Below are 22822 nucleotides of genomic sequence, written 5' to 3'. Positions count from 1 at the left end.
TGAAATAGCACATATGGAATCATGTAGTAGCCAAAAAAGTGTTAAACAAATCAAAATATATTTTAGATTTTAGATTCTTCAAAGTAGCCACCCATTGCCTTGATGACAGCTTTGCACACTCTTGGTATTCTCTCAACCAGCTTCACCTGGAATGCTTTTCCATCAGTATTAAAGGAGTTCCCACATATGCTGAGCACTTGTTGGCTGCTTTTCCTTCACTCTCATCCCAAACCATCTCAATTGGGTTGAGGTTGGGTGATTGTGGAGGCCAGGTCATCTGATGCAGCACTCCATCATTCTCCTTCTTGGTCAAATAGCCCTTACACAGCCTGGAGGTGTGTTGGGTCATTGTCCTGTTGAAAAACAAATGATAGTCCCACTAAGAGCAAACCAGATGGGATCGCTGCAGAATTCTGTGGTAGTCATGCTGGTTAAGTGTGCCTTGAATTCTAAATAAATCACAGACAGTGTCACCAGCAAAGCAACCCACACCATCACACCACCACCTCCATGCTTCATGGTGGGAACCACACATGCGGAGATCATCCGTTCACCTACTCTGCATCTCACAAAGACACGGTCTGGCCCAAAAATCTCAAATTTGTACTCATCAGACTAAACGACAGATTTCCACCGGTCTAATGTCCATTGCTCGTGTTTCTTGGCCCAAGCAAATCTCTTCTTATTATTGGTGTCCTTAAGCAGTTGTTTCTTTGCAGAAATTCGACCATTAAGGCCTGATTCACGCAGTCTCTTCTGAACAGTTGATGTTGAGAGGTGTCTGTTACTTGAACTCTGTGAAACATTTACTTGGGCTGCAATTTCTGAGGCTGGTAACTCTAATGAACTTATCCTCTGCAGCAGAGGTAACTCTGGTTCTTCCTTTCCTGAGTCGGTCCTCATGAGAGCCAGTTTCATCATAGCGCTTGGTGGTTCTTGCGACTGCACATGAAGAAACTTTCAAAGTTCTTGAAATGTTCCTGACTGACTGACCTTCAAAGTAAAGTAATGATGGACTGTCGTTTCTCTTTGCTTATTTGAGCTGTTCTTGCCATAATATGGACTTGGTATTTTACCAAATAGGGCTATCTTCTGGATACCACCACTACACAACTGATTGGCTCAAATGCATTAAGAAGGAAAGAAATTCCACACTTTTAACACGGCACACATGTTAATTTAAATGCATTCCAGGTGAGTACCTCATGAAGCTGGTTGAGAGAAAGTGTTTGCAAAGCTGTCATCAAGGCGAAGGAAGGGTGGCTACTTTGAAGAATCTCAAATATAAAGTATATTTTGATTTGTTTTTTGGTTAGTACATGAATCACCTCATTTTTCTGCATGATACTGCACTGCCCCATGTTGCAAGGGTCTGTACATAATTCCTGGAAGTTGAAAATGTCCCAGTTCCTCCATGGCCTGCATACTCACCAGACAAATCTCCCATTGAGCATGTTTGGGATGCTCTGGATGGACGTGTACAACAGCGTGTTCCAGTTCCCGCCGATATCAAGCAATTTCGCAAAGCCATTGAAGAGTGGGACAACATTCCACAGGCCACAATCAACTGCCTGATCAACTCTATTCGAAGGAGATGTGTAGCGCTGCATGAGGCAAATAGTGGTCACACCAGATGCTGACTGGATTTCTGATCCATGCCCCTACCTTTTTTTTCAGGTATCTGTGACCAACAGATGCATATCTGTATTCCAAGTCATGTGAAATCCAGAGATTAGGACCTAATTCATTTATTTCAATTGACTGATTTCCTTATATGAATTGTAACTCAGTAAAATCTTTGAAATTGTTGCTTGTTGCGTTTATATTTTTGTTCAGTGTCTATAGTGTGTGTTTGTCACTTGCACAGTTAACCCTTGTTGCTTTTAACTGTCACCCCCCCCCCCCCCCCCCCCCCCCCAGGTGACGTCCATAGAGTCAAAGCTGGACTCTCTGCTAGATGTGTACAGGCAGGGCTCCTCTGCCCTCACCCTCTCCTCCCTGCCCCTTTTCGAGCTGGAGCACCAGACATCCGACTACCAGAGCTCCATCCTTAGCAAGGACCTGTCCTCTGGCTCCCCCCTGGGAGGGGAGGGTGTAAGAGGGCATCCAGCTGAAGGGGGTGGGGGTATGTCCCGGTCAACAACAGGTGACCATCTCCCCAGGGGCCTCCAGCTCATACTGGCCCCCAGCGAGCTCACCCTCAACACCTGCCCCCCCTCCTACCCTGCCTCCACCGCATCCCTCACACCCTTGCCCTTCCTGCCCCCTGATAGCCCCTACCCGCTCCTCGCCACCCCCAGTAGTTTCCCCAGGCGAGCGCATTTCCCTAACCTCCTGCCCCCTCCACCATCTGCTGGTGCCGCCACTCTCCAGCTGCCCACCACTGGCCCCCAGCACAGACGCCCCCTCTGCCCCACCCCGGATGCTCCTCGAAGGGGTAGGCTGGAGGAGAGCTCAGGCCCCTCTGTGATGGTGGGCTCCAGGGTGGACGATGGAGAGGAGGACAGAGAGGGGGAACATGCCCAGAGTAGGGTGCAGCTGAGGGGGAAGCCCCACTTGAGGGAAGAGGGCCCCTGGAGGAGGCACTTGAGCCTGGAGGTGGACCCCTTGCTGCTGCTCTCCTCTGGATGTGAGGGGGTACCATCTGAGCGGGGACAGGGACAGGGTCTGGGGAAGTCCTGGTCAGCACACAACCTTACCCAGCCATCTGCAGACAACCATCCCAATCTGTCCTCCCCCCTCGGCAACAGTAGCAGTTCCAGTGATGGCTCCCATGGCAACCCCGACGTTAGCAACTGGCGTGAGACAGACCTTTTCATCACCGTCTGTGACCTGGAGCCGCAGGTGGACCAGTTTGATTTCCTGTCCCAGGAGAGTGGCTTCCTGTCCCATCCCACAGCAGACGGTACTGGCTGCTTGGATCTCTTGCTGACTGAAGATGGGGGGTCCTCAAGCAGTTTGACTGGGCCCCACATCACCACAATGGACAGTGCAGAGTCCCTCAACCAGCCTCCCCATGTACGACTAAAATAACTATTCCATAGGAGTGAATAAAATAACCCCTTCCCCCCAACACACACATTACTAATACGACCATCCAGCATAAAGGATTCACTGGACAAAAAAAATGAAAAAAGATTTGAAACTGTTGATTATAACTCTGTTTTTAAGATGTTTGAGATGTCAACAAAAGATGTGCTCTCATGCATATCATTGCATGGACTATTTCCTAAAACAGCAACAAGCTGAGAAACTAACAGGGGAAGGGGAGATGGGGGAGGAAGATTGAACAAAAGAGAGGATGGTCAGATAGGGGTACTGTTTGCTCTCTTGACTATGCATGACCACCGCATGTCTAAACCGCACTTTAGGGTCGAGAGCATTCAAGCCCCCGAGCCCCTTCGATAGCCTTGGAACCACAGTTATGATGGCTGAGTCCAACCTCATAAGCCCACATCTCACCTGTTTACTTGCATGTTCCATTCATGTATCTTCCAAACCCTTGAGAGGCAATTTGGAGCAGTCAGCTATTATTACCCAAGTATTCCTAACAAGCTCACCATTTAGTAATAAATAATACAATAATTAATTTGATATTAACATAAGAAGATAACCCTATTGAAGTAAATTTGTCAATTATTTTCCTAATAAATTCTACAATCTTGTGAGGCCATTTTGATTTTGAACAAATCCAATTTGCTGATTGCGTGCTCCAGTAGGATTCATTGTTTTTGACTTTTAAATGCATTTAGTGAAAGACAAACAGCAGCCAAATAAGATCAGTTATGACTGTGATACAGTAGATAGTGAAACAAGGCTGTGGTACACTGCAGTTGTAGGTCACAATAAACACTACAGAATGCAGGGTTTCTTGTCTTACAGCTCATGTGTACCACTCACTGCCTTGTGGTACACAGGCAGCAGCACTGTTTGACTGCCACTCAGCCTGAACGCAGATGACTGCTCTTGAGTGAGAATATGCACAAAACTGTGTCAGACATTTTGATTTCCTCTATGTTGCACCTTTTTTGTTCTTGAAGAAGAGACAGACATTACAGTCTTAAATGTCTTCTGTGGAGTTAACGATGACAACTTCCATTCAACACATTTGTTTTTATGGTGCATAAGTGCCCTTGGCTTAGCTGATTAACAATTACACTGTAGAATGCAATATGTACAGATAACTGCCAAAATAAAGAAAACACTTGAGTAAATTAGGGATTCAAAGTATATTGAAAGCAGGCACTTTCACACAGGTGTGGTTCCTGAGTTAATTAACATCCCATCATGCTTAGGGTGATGTATGAAAAAGTCCAGTTGCCTATTATTTTGGCTACCATGGCTAGAAGATCTCAGTGACTTTGAAACAGGTGTCTCAAAGTAGCAGAAGGGGTTTATTAAAGGGTGTGCGTGTTTGTGCGCACATGACAAAATACTATAGTATTCACTGTAGTGTTTTTGCCGACTTTACTGTAGTATTTACTGTTAACTATAGTGTAAATACTGTAGTAAAAGGAAAACTGTAGTATATACTGTAGTAATTAATGTAGTGTTTTTGCAGATTGTAATATACTGTAGTATTTACTGTGGTGTTTTTGCTGACATTACTGTAGTATTTACTATAGTGTTATTGTATTATAATCTTTGACATAGAAGTGAAGGCTTTCTCCTTCAAGAAACCTTCTGGAGAACTAATAAAAGAGCACATTTTGCATAACCTGTAGGTAGGTAGGACTGGGGTCTGAACGGATAGTTCAGAGCTTCTGCTCTTTTCCATAACCTGTAAGGAACACAATATATGGTCTATACTTGGCATGTAGGTTTCTCACTTATGGGTGGCACAAATTGCGATATTGAGTAGGGGAATGGTCAGGGTATATACAAATGAAATACTGTAGTATTTACTATAGTTAACATTTTTTGTGTTTTTTCAGACATTACTGTAGTATTTACTAGTGTTTTTTTGTTGTGATACTGTAGTAGTTACTATAGTATTCTACATTATACTACAACATTCTATCGTAAGTACTACACATGATCGAGGGATACTACATTGTGTAGTATAATATTCTACATTTTACTATATCATTATTTTCTATAGTAAGTACTGTAGTATTCTACAGTAAACTGCAGTATATTTTCATGTGTGTGTGTCTCTCTCAATCAACAGATCTCAACCCAATTAACCCTTATGGGAGATTCTGAAACGCGATGCCTGAGACAGCGTTTTCCACCACCATCAACAAAACACCAAATTATAGAGTTCCAGACGTTAGAATCTATGCCAAGGCACATTGAAGCTGTTCTGGCAGCTCGTGGTGGCCCAATGCCCTATTAAGACACTTTATGTTGGTGTTTCCTTTATTTTGGCAGTTACCTGTATATAATTTATGTTAATACAGTATGTGACCTGCAAAATCTACATAGCTGTGTGTTAAAATGGGATATTATATGACTATGGCCGCAGTGTTTGAGCAGAGTTGGTACGATAAATGCACAACTGAAAGCACAATCATTTGGAGACTTTGGAACCTGCATATGTAACTGGTGGTTTTATGCTCTGTAATGAAATGTTTTTCAGATACATAATCAAAACAATGTGACAGACAGGAGGTACTTGTAGAGGTCTGCTCCATTGGAAGAAGGCTAAGTTTAGTTAACTATAGAGTATGGAGTCTTCCTTTGAAGAAATGTCATGCTTGGTCTGCAGACTGAAGATATATAAAATTTACTGGTTAATTAATGGTTAATTTCCCTTAGTTTATTCTGTAAATGCTTAACAGTGCCTTTCTTGCGTTTTAATATGATTATATCAATTTTTTCTCCACTGGGCTGTATATGTAGCTACAGTGCCTAGCTACGTAGAATAACTCATACAGGTGTAAGTTCAGTTTATGAAACTTGGATAACACACTTTTAATGGCTGCAAATCTACTACAGTACATGTTCTATATCACTTGTACTGTCATTTATTATCCAAAACAGGCCTAAAAGGGCAATTCCACCACTTTTCAACCTTATTTTCATTATCTCCAGCACAATTACAGTGTCTTCATATGTGAAAATGGCGCATTTCTAGAAAACATATATATATAAAGTAAAAAAGTTCTATGTGAACGTCAAAAAATAAACATTTATTTAACAGTGATTCCCTAAGACTATGAGACTCGCGGTGATGTGGGGAGCAAGAAAATACCCTCGCTCTGGCTAGAAACTCATTGCAGGTTTTGAAAATCACAGTTTTCTTGACTTTTAATCCTACCCTGTATTTAGGACTTTCCCTATTATCTTTTTAACCACAGATCATAGAAATGTGCTGTTTTCACATATACTGAGGGTGTTTCTCCATATGCATACTACCTTGCTCCACACTCTCATGCTCTGAGTGCATTCTCTGATGCTTTCTCTTGAGTATGTTCTTGTGAGGACGAGAGTGTGGAGAATGTATAAAACATTTACAGGACTACAGGACATAAAACATTACGTTTGAGAAGCACTTACACTTCCCCCTACTGTATTACCTCACGCTTCACTTCCCCATTCCCTGAACCTTCATCCAGCCAGGACAATGGCAAGAATAGACTAAACAAAAAATGACCTAAAATGAATATTATGCAAGATAGATGTCAATTTTTCATGGGTAGCTAGCTAACTATTCTTCGTGGCTGTCTGGCTAGCTAAAAGTAGTAGCTAGCCAGTTAGCCTTATTGACTTATTATGGGCTTGCGACCTACGGTACGTAGGCAGGTAAACATTAACACAGCATGTATTTATTAACGTATCAAGATAAAATATTGTAGTCAGGCAACATATGAGATGTGAATAGCAACATTTCATTCTGAATTCAGAGTGTATTTTCTTTCGCTTCAGCTTAAATAATGGCCGTCATTTTTTACGTGGCTGCGTCATATTTCTTTGCATACTTTCCATACTTTCAATTGAAGCTTGCATCGATGCATGCTTCAAAATATGTACTATTATACAATGGGTGGGTCTAATCCTGGATGCTGATTGGTTAAAACCACATTCCAGCCGGTGTCTATTCCACAAGTTACCACCGGCTAACGCTATGACGTTGAAATACCTATTTACTCTCACTGCGCAATCCACTGTCTCATCAACCCAGCCAGGCAATTTATAAACTTGATCTCCACTATAAAAAGCATCTACACATTATCTCCCATTTTTTTTAGACTATCATTTGGTTTTCAACAGCAGAGATTTGTGTAAACCTTGCAGTCTGTCCTCCGACATTTGCAACATTGTTTCAATATTGAAATTTATCTCCAGCTGTCCCATAGTAATGAACGTGTCGGGAGTCGGGACTAGACAGACAGGCAGACCGATGTTCTTAGCCAGTCGAAATCATGAATCAGCTGGTATCATTTTTATGAATATATACAAAGAAATGTCAACAGAAAACAGGTCAAACTAAATGAAGTTGAAGAGCAGCTAGTTTGCAGTCTTTCTAGCTTCAGACTGAAGTGATTGTGTTAGCTGTGTTGTTGGCTAGCTCCTATGAACAACAGTGTCCTAACGAGAGAGCACATTTTCTATCCCAGGCGAAATCGCGCATCATTAGCTCATTGTTAAGGATATATCTAAATAAATGTCACTAGACAACAATTTAAACAATCGCAAATGCAGCTACTTTGCTGTTATTCTGGCCGTAGTTAGCCGTAGTTGGCTAGCTATCAAACGAGGAATAAGAACGTTGCCAGCCAGTATGGCAATGGAACATTTAGAACAAACTACTGAGTCGCGTCCATGGATACAGAACAAAAAGCTCTAAAGACTGCGTCTCTGTCAACCGAACCAATAGAACAAACGACAAACCGGCTTGTGTAGCAACCTTAGATTTGTGTCGGGACTATATCTTGTGGAAGAATGAAATAATATGAATTCATTTATCAAAATAATGTTTTTATGAAAATATGTCAATCATTATTTGAATATGTTGGTAACTCATTGTATAAAAGTGATAATTCCCTTGAAGCCGGTGTTTGGAGGATATATTGGCATTTATAACACCAGTGCCAATATATCATCCAAACACCGGGCATTATTTCTTAAACAGAGTACGCATTCAAGAAGTGCTCTCAGTGCTCTGTTTCGCATACTTTGATTTTAGCTCATACTCTGACCCTGCCATGCTCCAATTTGCGTGCTCGGAGCACAGTTGTATGCATTTTGAGAAACATCCAGAGTGTACAAAACATTAGGAATACCTCTTTTTCCATGACATAGACTGACCAGGTGGATCCAGGTGAAAGCTATGATCCCTTATTGAAGTCACCTGTTAAATCTATTTCAATCAGTGTAAATGAAGGGGAGAAGACAGGATAATTGTAAAGAATGATTTTTAAGCCTTCAGACAATTGCAACATAAATTGTGTATGTGTGCCATTCAGAGGGTGAATCGGCAAGACAAAAGATTTAAGTGTCTTTGAACGGGTATGGCAGTAGGTGCCAGGCGCACCAGTTTGTTTCAAGAACTGCAATGCTGCTGGGTTTTTCACGCTCAACAGTTTCCCGTGTGTATCAAGAATGGTCCACCACCCAATAGACATCCAGCCAACTTGACACAACTGTGGGAAGCATTGGAGTCAACATGGGCCAGCATCCCTGTGGAACGCTTTCGACGCTGTGTAGAGTCCATGCCCTGACGAATTACATTTACATTTTACATTTTAGTCATTTAGCAGACGCTCTTATACAGAGCGACTTACAGTAGTGAATGTATACATTTCATACATTTTTGAGGTTGTTCTGAGGGCAAAGGGGGGGTGGAACTCAATATTAGGAAGGTGTTTCTAATGTTTCGTACACTCAGTGTATGTAGATACTGTTTTGGTCCTGGAGATAATGAATACGGCAGAATTGCCCTTGAAAATACATGGTTGATAATGTTAACATTCCTAATTCTTTCAAATTAATGTATTAAAATGCACATAACAGAGGTTACAAGATCTCTGTGGAGGAGAAATACAAAATGAATTGTAATATTATACATCAATAAACTACAAACATGAAAGTCTTTTTTGGTCTGGATGTCTTGAATGAAATACTGTATAACCACACCAAGTTGCACTATAAAAAGAGGCTTAGGGCTAGGATTGCAAAACTACTGGTAGTTTACAAAAGTTATCAGAATTTCCGGTAATGTTAGTAATTAACAGGTAATCTATGGCAATCTATGGTAATTCTGGTAATTTACACTTGATTAACTTTAAAAAATTTATTCATATAAAGTATTAATTTGTAATATCTGTGTCCATATTGTCCATGGGTTTCTAGATGATAGACATAAGGTTAATGAGGAATCAAATCAAATACATTTTTATTTGTCACATGCGCCAAACACAATGTCACGCCCTGACCATAGAGAGCCCTTGGTTCTCTATGGTGTTTAGGTCAGAGCGTGACTGGGGGGTGTTCTAGTCATTCTATTTCTATGTTGGTGAGTTGTATGGTTCCCAATTAGAGGCAGCTGGTAATCATTGCCTCTAATTGGGGATCATATTTAGGAAGCCCTTTCTCCCACCTGCTTTGTGGGATATTGTTTTGTGTATGTGCTTGTTGCACCAGTTAGGTCACGTTTCGTTGTTTGTTGATTGTTTTGTGGAAGTTTCACTGTATATTAAAGATGTGGAACTCTAAACACGCTGCGCTTTGGTCCGTCTTTCCTCACGATCGTGACAGAATATCCCACCAAGCAAGGACCAAGCAGCGTGTGACGGAGGTAAAGGAGTTTTGGATCTGGGAAGAAATCATGGGAGGACACGAGACCCTTCCTTGGCGGGAGTCGCAGAGGACTCAGGAAGGACAGCGATGACGCCGGGGACCGCGGCCACAGAAACCCCAAGATTTATTTTGGGGGGGGGGGCACGAGGGGTGGTCGGCCGAGGCAAGGAGAGAGCCTGGGAGTCGATGGAGCAGTGTGAGGAGGGATATCGGAGAATGATGTTGGCGAGGAGTATGCTGCAGCGCAGGCGTGCTGAAGAGCGTGACACCAGTCCGGTGCCATCTGTGCCAGCTCCCCGCACTCGCCCTGAAGAGCCAGAGATCGTCAGGGAGGCGATGGAGAAGTTGAGAGGAGAGAGATGTTGTGCAGGTGTGTTCTGCACAACATTCGACCTGAAGAGCCTGTCAGCAGTCTGGAGAGTCTGTGCCATCTCCCCTCACTCTCCCTGAAGTGCGTGTCACCAGTCCGGTGCCACTTGTGCCGGCTCCACGCACCAGGCCTCCAGTGCGCCTCCCCAGTCCGGTATGTCCTGTGCCAGCTCCCCGCACTCACCCTGAAGTGCGTGTCACCAGTCCGGTGCCACTTGTGCCGGCTCCACGCACCAGGCCTCCAGTGCGCCTCCCCAGTCCGGTACGTCCTGTGCCAGCTCCCCGCACTCACCCTGAAGTGTGTGTCACCAGTCCGGTGCCACCTGTGCCGGCTCCACACACCAGGCCTTCAGTGTGCCTCCCCAGTCCGGTACGTCCTGTGCCAGCTCCCCGCACTCGCCCTGAAGTGAGTGTCACCAGTCCGGTGCCACCTGTGCCGGCTCCACTCACCAGGCCTCCAGTGCACCTCCCCAGTCCGGTACGTCCTGTGCCGGCTCCCCGCACTTGCCCTGAAGTGCGTGTCACCAGTCCGGTGCCACCTGTGCCGGCTCCATGCACCAGGCCTCCAGTGCGCCTCCCCAGTCCGGTATGTCCTGTGCCGGCTCCACGCACTTGACCTGAGGAGCGTGTCATCAGTCCGGTGCAACCTGCTCCGATGCCCAGTCCAGGCACGGTGTCTAGTCCCGCTCCAAGGCTGGAGCCTTCCTCTGCGCCGATGTCCAGGCACGGTGTCCTGTCCAGCTCCAAGGCCGGAGCCTTCCTCTGCGCCGGTGCCCAGTCCAGGCACAGCGTCCAACCCAGTTCCATGGCCGGAGCCCTCTGCGCCGGTGCCCAGTCCAGGCACGGCATCCAGTACCGCTCCAAGGCCGGAGCCTTCCTCTGCGCCGATGTCCAGGCACAGTGTTCAGCCCGGGGTCTGGGCGGGGGCTACAACCCACGCCGTCACCGACACTAGTCACCCCCCCTACCCTCCCCATCTGGTTTCAGGTTTTGCGGCCGGAGTCCGCACCTTTGGCGTGGGGGTACTGTCACGCCCTGACCATAGAGAGCACTTGGTTCTCTATGGTGTTTAGGTCAGAGCGTGACTGGGGGGTGTTCTAGTCATTCTATTTCTATGTTGGTGAGTTGTATGGTTCCCAATTAGAGGTAGCTGGTAATCGTTGCCTCTAATTGGGGATCATATTTAGGAAGCCCTTTCTCCCACCTGCTTTGTGGGATATTGTTTTGTGTATGTGCTTGTTGCACCAGTTAGGTCACGTTTCGTTGTTTGTTTATTGTTTTGTGGAAGTTTCACTGTATGTTAAAGATGTGGAACTCTAATCACGCTGCGCCTTGGTCTGTCTTTCCTCACGATCGTAACACACAACAAGTGTAGACTTTACCGTGAAATGCTCATTTACCATCCGTTTCCCAACAATGCAGATAAAAAGTAAGACAATTAACAAATAGATAACTCTGCATCTCTTCCAACTGTTTACTTTTTCACAACTGCCACCAGTTTGGCGTGACATTGACATATTATTTTGTAAGAGGGCCAGAGATAATTAATGACACCTGTGATAATCTGATTTACTCAAAAAGCCACTAGATAAAAGAATACAAAAAAATTGATAAAATCCCATAAAATCCTTAACTCTGGTAGTTTACTGGTAAACTTAGAAAGTTACCAGTAATATACCGTCCCTTTGCAACCCTGCATAGGGCACTCAACTCACAAAAGCCAGATCTTTTTGCAGCCTACAGAAAGCTTGGCAGCCAAGTACGGGCTGTCTGAGAAGTACCTTGGACAGACCTGTCACTTTAAGTATACTGAACAAAAATGAAAAGCAACATGTATAGTGTTGGTCCCATTTTTCATGAGCTGAAATAAAAGATCCCCAAAATGTGTCTACATCCCTGTTAGTATTTCTCCTTTGCCAAGATCATCCATCCACCTGACAGGTGTGGCATATCAAGAAGCTGATTAAAAAGCATGATCATTAAACAGGTGTACCTTGTGCCGAGGACAATAAATGGCAACTCTAAAATATGCAGTTTTGTCACACAGCACAATGCCACAGATGTCAAGTTTTGAGGGAGCGTGCAATTAGCATGTTGTGACTGCAAGAATGTCCAACAGAGCTGTTGCCAGAGAAATTTCTCTACCGTAAGCCATTGTTTTTGAGAATTTGTCAGTACATCCAACCGGCCTCACAACCACAGACAGCTTGTAACCTCGCCTGTCCAGGACCTCCTCATCCATTTTTTTCACCTGCGGGATCGTCTGAGGGGGAGGAAGGGTGCTGAGGAGTATTTCTGTCTAATAAAGCCCTTTTGTGGGGAAAAACTAATTCTGATTGGCTGGGCTGGGCTGGCTCCCCCAGTGGGTGGCCTATGCCCTCCCAGGCCATTAGGGCCTAATTCATTTATTTCAATTGACTGATTTCCTTCTATGAAGTGTAACTCAGTAAAATCTTTTGAAATTGTAACATGTCGCGTTTATATATTTGTTCAATATAGATAATAGCCTACAAGAGAGGAGAGGCAGAGCCATATGAAGAATCTCAATTGCATTTCTTTGATTCCTCGCTTCCTCTCTCCTTGCCTCCTTCTCAAAACCCATTGGATTAGAAGGTCAAAGGTGGGTGATGGAGGGTGATTCTCCTATATACACCAGTCAATATACACCACCATATTTGATACTATAGCCTATACACTACTATGCTAAGATGTCTGTGTAAGAGGAAGCTCCTCTAAGTCTGGTTCATGTTGCTTTCATAACCAAGTGGGAAGGTGGTAATTACCAGTTGTGAAGCCGTAAATACCAGTTGGATGCATTCATGAGCTATGAACTTGTTGAGAAACGCTGACTGGCTAAAAAACAAGCTGTGTCGTCCATGAACTAAAAGTACAGCTATCATGCTTGTGGGAGAAGTCGGAGCTCAGGGATGATAAACAAGTTTTCCACTAGTAATTACGATTTTGAGGGGGTTCAAGTACATTTTTCCAAATCATATGTGGTAAATAACACCTTCCCACTTTGTTATAAATGCAGCACTACGCCTAACTTGAAGTCCTCAAAGGGCTGCGTTCAGCACGAAAAAAAAACTAGTTGAATGTTCAATTAATCGGAAACAGTGCTGCTCAGTTGAAAAACAGGGAGGGGTTGGTTTGTGGGTTCAAAATACACTGCTGCCCTTTAAATACGTCACTCATTGCTTCAAGCCACACCCACCTGCCGATTTCTTTATAATTTTTTTATTTAACCTTTCTTTAACACCTGCCGAACATGCTATTATTGAGGTAATTTCCTTAGTAGGTGACGTCAGAGGTCAGTATGTGGGAGAAGTTGGAGCTCAGGGATGATAGAAGAGTTTCACCACTAGTAATTACGAGTTGGAGGGGTGTTCAGTGGATGGGCATAGTAGTGATGGGCATTCAGGCTCTTTTCAGTGACCCGTTCGACTCAGCTCACCAAAAGGAGCCGGGTCTTTTGGCTCCCAAATGGCTCTATTTTTTCAAGTCAAACAGTTTGCAATAGTTTGACTATGATTGGTGTTAAAACAATTCTAATCAAATTATTAAATGAAATCATACTCTACCTTAACCACAATGTATTTAAAAATGAATTGGTTTGTTATGAAAAAGAATGCTATTAAACATTTGCATTTAAAGTATAACTTTTTAATGTATATAAACAAAGTGCATATAAATCTAACAATTCAAAACGAATACAATCTGAACAACATAATAATAGAATATTGCACCATATCAAAGAAAAATAAATAACAATGTGCAAAACTCCAACATCCCACTTAAAACATGAAACTGGTCCCTCTTTTCTCTCTCTTCCTTATTGCCATGTTATAACCAGCAGCACACAGCAATGCTGACCATATTTTGCTTTTATGAAAGATTTGCATTCAGAAATGCAAGCTGCCTCACTTTTGAGGGGCTAATGCGGTTTCTTCTCTCAGTAATTATTTGTCCCGTTTTCGAGAAGACCCTCTCAGAGGGAACGGATGTGGCCACTATGCAGTCTCCCTGTCATGGCTTTAGTAAGCTGTGGGTAGACAGAGGCCTTGTTCTTCCACCAGCTCAGACGATCTGCAGATCTTTCAGAACGAATGTGTGTGCGCTTAAGCATTTAGGTCTATATATATTTTTTTTTTCATATCTTATTTTTAAAAAAAAATGTATAAATAGATTCGGCTCTTTTGATATGCATGCCGGCTCCCAACGTTTACCTACAAGAGCAGGATCTTAGAGAACGACCCGAACGACCCATCACTACAGTGGATCTTTTTCCAGTGAATGTGGTAAATATCACCTTCCCACTTGTTTATGAACGTAGCATAATCTCACCTAGGTAGGAAGACAAAAACACAAAAAACAATCCTCCTAAAAAGATTTAATGGATTTTCAACCACCCCACTGAACTGCAAACAGCTGATTGTGTGAAAAATAGAAAGGTCACAAAACCGGATGTTAGGGAACACAATCGGCATCAGGTGAGATTATATCAAATTAGCTAGTCAGTTAACCTTCATTCTGTTTGTAATGTCAGACTGGGAGGAGGAAAACGATGTACCTACGCCTGCTATCACAGCACCACCCACAGATTGGAAGTCTTCGTGGAAAGGGAGTGCGAAGGAAAATGTGTGCTTTGGGGTGGAAAATGCAGGTGGTTTCAGAGCGCCAAGAGGGAGAGGGGATCCCAACGGATCTCATTGTCAAAATTGGAGGGACAGCTATGGAGGCAACGACCGCGTGTTCTCCAGAAGTGGGGACGGTTATGCCTGTAGAGGTGGGCGCAGAGGCCGTGGCGCAGACGGGTCTGCTTCAACTCCGCCCGTCACTTTCACGGTGGAAAATACCTCAATTGGAAGGGTTATAGGTAGGTCACCAACAAAAACATTCCTCACAACAAAGCTGCTATGAAAATGCTAGGTAGTTAGCGAAATGTGTGAATTAGCTAGCTAGTTAGTAAAGTTAGCTTGGCAAGTCTTGCATGTGCACTAGTTTATGTAACGCTTCATTCAACAGGTCGCGGAGGAGCTAAAATACGTGAACTTGAAGAAACAAGTGGTGCACGAATCAAGGCAAGTAGCCAACTAGTAACTAGTTAGACAATAGTAGAAAGTTGCAATGTATAGGTAGAATATAGCCAACTTTAGCTAGCTAGTTATCTAACAAAAATAATTGAGGCAAAGTGACTGACACCAACATGATCAAATCAAATTGTAACGTTATTTGTCACATACCCCAATACAACAGGTGTAGACCCCTTACAGGTGAAATGCTTACATAGAAGCCATTAACCAACAATGCAGTAAAATAGAGTTAAGAAAATATTTTATAAATAACTTTAGACTAAAGTTTAAAAAAAAGAATCTTATAAATCTAAAAGTAACACGTTACATGTACATAACAATAACGAGGCTATATACAGGGGGTACCGAGTCAATTTGTGGGGTTCAGTGGATAGGTCTGAAATGTTAAGTAGTGATGCTAACTAGCTCTTTTGGAAAGAATGTGGTTGTTTGCTTTTTCTGGCTATCAAACCTAACCCCATGAAAGTTTTTACTGCATTAGCATCGAATAGCCCCCGCGATATGCCACCTTTCAGGCAAGTTAGGAACCAATATACACAGGCAGTTAAGAAAGCAAAGGCTAGCTTTTTCAAACAGAACTTTTCATCCTGTAGCACTAACTCCAAAAAGTTCTTGGACACTGTAAAGTCCATGGAGAATAAGAGAACCTCCTCCCAGCTTCCCACTGCACTGAGGCTAGGAAACACTGTCACCACTTATAAATCCATGATAATTGAGAATTTCAATAAGCATTTTTCTACGGCTGGCCATGCTTCCCACCTGGCTACCCCTACCCCAGTCAACAGCCCTGTACCCCCCCACAGCAACTTGCCCAAGCCTCCCCCATTTCTCTTTCACCCAAATCCAGATAGCTGAAAGAGCTGCAAAATCTTGACCCCTATAAATCAGCCAGGCTAGACAATCTGGACCCTCTCTTTCTAAAATGATTTGCAGAAATTGTTGCAACTCATATTTATTAGCCTGTTCAACCTCTTTCGTTTCGTCTGAGATCCCTAAAGATTGGAACGCTGCCTCGGTCATCCCTCTCTTCAAAGGGGGTGACACTCTAGACGCAAACTGCTACAGACCTATATCTATCCTACCCTGCCTTTCTAAGGTCTTCAAAAGCCAAGTTAACAAACAGATAATCGACCATTTCGAATCCCACCGTACCTTCTCTGCTATGCAATCTGGTTTCAAAACTGGTCATGGGTTCTCCTCAGCCACGCTCAAGGTACTAAACGACATCATAACCGCCATCGATAAGAGACAATACTGTGCAGCTGTATTCATCGACCTAGCCAAGGCTTTCGACTCTGTCAATCACTACATTCTTATCGGCAGACTCAACAGCCTTGGTTTCTCAAATGACTACCTCGCCTGGTTCACAAACTACTTCTCAGATAGAGTTCAGTGTGTCAAATCGGAGGGCCTGTTGTCCGGACCTCTGGCAGTCTCTATGGGGGTGCCACAGGGTTCAATTCTCTGGCCGACTCTTTTCTCTGTATACATCAATGATGTCGCTCTTGCTGCTGGTGATTCTCTGATCCACCTCTACGCAGACGACACCATTCTGTATACTTCTGGCCCTTCTTTGCACACTGTGTTAACTACCCTCCAGACGAGCTTCAATGCCATACAACTCTCCTTCTGTGGCCTCCAACTGCTCCTAAATGCAAGTAAAACTAAATGCATGCTCTTCAACCGATCGCTGCCCGCCCATCCAGAATCACTACTCTGGATGGTTCTGACTTAGAATGTGTACAACTACAAATACCTAGGTGTCTGGTTAGACTGTGAACTCTCCTTCCAGAATCACATTAAGCATCTCCAATCAAAAATTACATCTAGAATCAGCTTCCTATTTCGCAACAAAGCATCCTTCACTCATGCTGCCAAACACACCCTCGTAAAACTGACTATCCTACCGATCCTTGACTTTGGCGACGTTATTTACAAAATAGCCTCCAATACTCTACTCAACAAATTGGATGCAGTCTATCACAGTGCCATCCGTTTTGTCACCAAAGCCCCATATACTACCCACCACTGCGACCTGTATGCTCTCGTTGGCTGGCCCTCACTTCATATTTGTCGCCAAACCCACTGGCTCCAGGTCATCTATAAGTCTTTGCTAGGTAAAGCCCCGCCTTATGTCAGCTCACTGGTCACCATAGCAGCACCGACCCGTAGCACGCGCTCCAGCGGGTATATCTTACTGGTCACCCCCAAAGCCAATTCCTCTTTTGGCCGCCTTCCCTTCCAGTTCTCTGCTGCCAATGACTGGATCGAACTGCAAAAATTGCTGAAGCTGGAGACTCATACCTCACTAACTTTAAGCACCAGCTGTCAGAGCAGCTCACAGATCACTGCACCTGTACATAGCCCATCTGTAAATGGCCCATCCAACTACCTTATCCCCCATACTGTTATTTTGCTCTTTTGCACCCCAGTATCTCTACTTGCACACTCATCTTCTGCACATCTATCACTGCAGTGTTTAATTGCTATATTGCCATTATTTTGCCACTATGGCCTATTTATTGCCTTACCTCCCTTATCCTTCCTCATTTGCACACACTGTATATAGACTTTTTTCTATTGTGTTATTGACTGCATGTTTGTTGATCCCATGTGTAACTCTGTTGTTTGCGTTGCACTGCTTTGCTTTATCTTGGCCAGGTCGCAGTTGTAAATGAGAACTTGTTCTCAACTAGCCTACCTGGTTAAATAAAGGTGAAATAAAAAATTACTGAAACTCTGTTACCTTGATGAATGAACAATGTTAGTGAAAAGCTGTGAACAACAGTGAGTCAGTAGCTAATAGCTAGCTCGTATAATAACGTTAGCTAGTAACTAGTTCATATGTAATATGAATGCATTTACCTGCCGAAACTCAATTGGAAATGCAAATTATACATCAATATGTTTGCTTTTCCTAAATAGCATTTTAATAGAGTATGCATAATGCCTGCCAATTTGAAAAAGGTCATGGTACTGTCCAGTACAACACTGACACATTTTAAGAACTAAATGTAAATGCTTATAAATGACATAATTTCTCATGTTTTACATTTCCTCATGACATGAATTGTGACAAAAAGAACATGAATTCTCAATTGCAATAGATAATCATTTTCCATATTCTGATTTAACTGTCAATTGAAATGATCAATGAAATTCAATAAACCAATTGCAGTGCTTAATTTGGCTTTTTTATTTCCCAATTTCTTCGATGTGTTAGAACTGTCAATCAAACAGTGGGTGGAGTTTTGGTAAGCAGAAGAGGTTGCCTGGTCTTGCTAGCTATGCTCAGACAAAAACCGCCGCTCTTAATTTCGTAAACTATTTCTGGATCAGAGGAAGCGGTGAAGCTGTACTATGTACTCAATAACTTGGATAATCTTTGCTATGCTGGCTAGGACAGCCGGTGAGCAAGGAGTTCGCAGGGGGAGACTGGGCATGGTGCTTGCTACTAGCAACAATGGCTAGTATATGTAGTTAGCTATCTAGGTTCGATACAGTGCCATTGGAAAGTATTCAGACCCATTGACATTTTCCACATTTTGTTGCGTTACAACCTTATTCTAAAATGATTGGGGAATACATTTTAAAAAGGCTCAGCAATCTACACACAATACCCCATAATGACAAAGCAAAAACAGATTTTTAGAAATGTTTGCAAATGTATTTAAAATTTTAAACTCACTTAAGTATTCAAACCCTTTGCTATGAGACACACAAAATTGAGGTCAGGTGCATCCTGTTTCCGTTGATCATCCTTGATGTTTCTACAACTTGATTTGGAGTCCACCTGTGATAAATTAAATTGATTGGAAATGATTTGGAAAGGCACACACCTGTCTATATAAGGTCCCGCAGTTGACGGTGCATGTCAGAGCAAAAATAAAGCCATGAGGTCGAAGGAATTGTCAGTGGCGCGCCGAGACAGGATCGTGTCGAGGGCACAGATCTGGGGAAGGGTACCAAATTTGTTTTGCAGCATTGAAGGTCCCCAAGAACACAATGGCCTCCGTCATTCTTAAATGGAAGCAGTTTGGAACCACCAAGACTTTTCCTGGAGCTGGCTGCCCGGCCAAACTAAGCATTCTGGGGAGAAGGGCCTTGGTCAGGGAGGTGACCAAGAGCCCGATGGTCACTCTGACAGAGCTCTAGAGTTCCTCTGGAGATGGTTGTCCTTCTGGAAGGTTCTCCCATCTCTGTAGCACTCCACCAATCAAGCCTTTATGATAGAGTGGCCAGACGGAAGCCACTCCTCAGTAAAAGGCACATGACAGCCCACTTGGAGTTGGCCAAAAGGCACCTAATGACTCTCAGACCATGAGAAACCAAGATTGAACTCTTTGGCCTGAATGCCAAGTGTCATGTCTGGAGGAAACCTGGCACCATCCCTACGGTGAAGCATGGTGGTGGCAGCATCATGCTGTGGGGATGTTTTTCAACGGCAGGGACTGGGAGACTAGTCAGGATCAAGGCAAAGATGAACGGCGCTAAGTTAAATTTTTTAAATACAGAGATCCTTGTTGAAAACCTGCTCGAGTGCGCCCAGGACCTCAGACTGGGGTGAAGGTTCACCTTCCATCAGGACAATGACCCTAAGCACACAGCCAAGACAACGCAAGAGTAGCGTCTTTGAATGTCCTTGAGTGGGCCAGCCAGAGCCCAGACTTGAACCCGATCGAACATCTCTGGAGAGACCTGAAAATAGCTGTGCAGTGACGCTCCCCATCCAACCTGACAGAGCTTGAGAGGATCTGCAGAGAAGAATGAGAGAAACTTCCCAAATACAGGTGTGCCGAGCTTGTAGCGTCATACCCAAGAAGAATCGAGGCTGTAACCGCTGCCAAAGGTGCTTCAACAAAGTACTGAGTAAAGGGTCTGAATACTTAGCTAAATTTTGATTTGAAGTTTTTTTTTAAATCTAACTGTTTGCTTTGTCATTATGAGGTATTGTGTGTAGATTGATGATGGGAGGGGGCTGCGTCTGCTGGAGGAGCTGCTGGGGTTGCTTGTACACAGCAATGACACAGTTTCCTGAGGGTTGAAATACGAAATAGATCAGTTGGAAGGCACACTGTCAGGTCTGGAAAAAGCTTTTCTTCCAAGTATTGCTTTTGTTGCCTTCATATCAGACCACAGGAACTCTGACTGGTTCCAGTCCATGTCATATATTATATAGATCTATCTTCCCCCTTACTGAGTCTGTGGTACTGTCCCCTGTGGGATATAATTAAATACTGTAACGTTGCCAATATTTACTGGCATGCAAATGAAAGCTTGACTTGTAAAATGTCACATACAAGAACTGTGGGGGAGGATCATGGGACTACAATATGAATATAATTATTTTTCTTCTACTGTGGACACTATGCTGCAGAGTAGCCCTTTTTTATATTGAGGGAGTTTAATTAATCAGGAACTGGGTTCACAGGGCTATGTGACATGAATAGGTGAAAGCTGTGATGGAGGAGCGCCCTGCTCAAATATAACAGTAATTTGCGCTGCCAGGTTTTGTCAACAAGATGGCATGATTCATCATTCTGAAAACATATGTATTTTCCATAAAGTATATGTTAGAATTTTACAAATTTTACTTGGGAAGGCAGATAAAGTACTTATTTTTTTAACGAAGAGCAAACACTGCATGTGAACACTGAATCCTAAATCGTTACTCCATGTTACATTTATGTCATTTAGCAGACGCTCTTATCCAGAGCGACTCTTCACATACGCAATTTTGTTTTGAGCCGACTTCTCTGTGGGCTTTAGACGGAGGCAGCCTGGTTTTCAAAACAATCACTTTTCATCCGGTGAAATCTCCGCCCACCCTGGCTAGCTTAATTGAATCCCCTCATTGTAATATCACTGTAGCCCTCAGCTACAGGAATGGGTGTATAGGTGGTTGAGCGAGCACATGAGGGCTACATCTCAATTCTCCACCCTTCTCTTATGGTGTGCACTTGCAAACTCCATCATGAAAGTATGCAAGTGCACACATCGGGAGAATCGGGACAATTCTGCAACAAGTCCAAGTCATTTGATGACTGCATATGACAAAGGGTGCTCTTCACAAGGTCTGTTCAGTGTGTGACAGTGTCTTTGAGTTACACAATCACTGTCAAGTAATGACTTGGAAACATGCAGTACACAATATCCACCTAATCTCTGCCTCTTATCTATCCAAGTAGTTAGTAGTACCTAATTTGGGATACTTACTTGTATATGTCCTACATGTGGGCAGTGAAGATGCCCTCCAGTGTTGTCCACCACTACTCTCCTGCAGCCACATCTGGAACTCTGACACAGTGAGAGAGCTGGGCAACACCCAACCACCCACCCACCCCCAAAAAAAGCTAAACAAAATGTTCTATCGTACGTGTGACGTTACACTATATAGTTTGACATGCTTTCAGATAATTCCTTTGTTTTTGAATAGCAACATACCATTAGTGATCCCCTCTAGAGTAACTTCAGTGCATCATAGCTTACTAGCTATCTGGAAGGAGAATAAATAACCTTGCTAGCTAGTCATACAGCTACTTGTTTGAATGCACCTACCCAATGTGAAATTACAAGACAAAGCCACTAGCTGTACCTGAAGGTGTTCCACAATGGTGTCTTGTTGTGAAGCTAGACGGTGTCAGTGGGCTAGCTAGCCACTCTTCTGGGAAGGCTTTCCACTAGATGTTGGAGCATTGCTGTGGGTGCTTGCTTCCATTCAGCCACGAGCATTAGTGAGGACGGGCACTGATGTTGGGTGATTAGGCCTGGCTCACAGTCGGAGTTCCAATTCATCCCAAAAGTGTTTGATGGAGTTGAGGTCAGGACTCTGTGCAGGCCAGGCAAGGTCTTCCCCACCGATCTCACCAAACCATTTCTGTATGGACCTCGCTTTGTGCACAGGGCATTGTCATGCTGAAACAGGAAAGGGCTTTTGTCAAACTGTTGCCACAAAGTTAGAAGCACAGAATCGTCTAATGTCAAAACAGCCCCAGATCATTAGTCCTCCTACACCAAACTTTACAGTTGGCACAATGCATTTGGGTAGGTAGCATTATCCTGGCATCCGCCAAACCCAGATCCGTCCGTCGGACTGCCAGATGTTCAAGTGTGATTCATCACTCCAGAGAACACGTTTCCACAGTCCAATGGCGGCAAGCTTTATACCACTCTGGTGATCTTAGGCTTGTGTGCGGCTGCTCGGCCATGAAAACCAATTTCATGAAGCTCCCGACGAACCGTTCTTGTGCTAACGTTGCTTCCAGAGGCAGTTTGGAACTCTGTAGAGTGTTGCAACCAAGGACAGAAGATTTTTATGCGCTTCAGCACTTGGAGGTCTCGTTCTGTGAGCTTGTGTGGCCTTTCAACTTCACAATAACAGCACTTACAGTTGACCGGGGCAGCTCTAGCATGGCAGAAATCTGACACTGACTTTTTGGAAAGTTGGAATACTATGACAGTACCATGTTAAGTCACTGAGCTCTGCAGTAAGGCCATTCTAATGCCAATGTTTGTCTATGGAGATTGCATGGCGGTGTTCGGTTTTATATACCCGTCAGCAACAGGCGTGGCTAAAATAGCCAAATCCACTAATTTAAAGGGGTGTCCACATACTT

The 22822-nt window shown here is 43.6% G+C and overlaps 2 protein-coding genes across 4 annotated transcripts in view; both read left to right on the top strand.

The window, feature by feature from the left end:
- The window catches only part of kcnq5a (potassium voltage-gated channel, KQT-like subfamily, member 5a), a 102633-nt gene extending 98419 nt beyond the window's left edge, over positions 1-4214 (top strand). For all 3 annotated transcript variants that reach the window (XM_029752805.1, XM_029752803.1, XM_029752806.1), the window contains one exon: positions 1921-4214. In XM_029752805.1, the coding sequence (XP_029608665.1) occupies positions 1921-3033 (1113 nt within the window). In that variant the 3' untranslated portion in view covers positions 3034-4214. The remainder of the gene's footprint in view (positions 1-1920) is intronic.
- A 10215-nt stretch (positions 4215-14429) lies between these two features.
- The window catches only part of ddx43 (DEAD (Asp-Glu-Ala-Asp) box polypeptide 43), a 29963-nt gene continuing 21570 nt past the window's right edge, over positions 14430-22822 (top strand). The window contains exons 1-2 of the mRNA XM_029752801.1: positions 14430-14989; positions 15139-15194. Coding sequence (XP_029608661.1) covers positions 14653-14989; positions 15139-15194 — 393 coding nt within the window. The 5' untranslated portion in view covers positions 14430-14652. The remainder of the gene's footprint in view (positions 14990-15138; positions 15195-22822) is intronic.

The sequence above is a fragment of the Salmo trutta genome, chromosome 5, assembly GCF_901001165.1.
Source record: "Salmo trutta chromosome 5, fSalTru1.1, whole genome shotgun sequence".
Lineage (NCBI taxonomy): Eukaryota > Metazoa > Chordata > Actinopteri > Salmoniformes > Salmonidae > Salmo > Salmo trutta.
The sequence above is the reverse complement of the archived record's forward strand: the minus strand, read 5'-3'. Positions and strand labels throughout refer to the sequence as shown.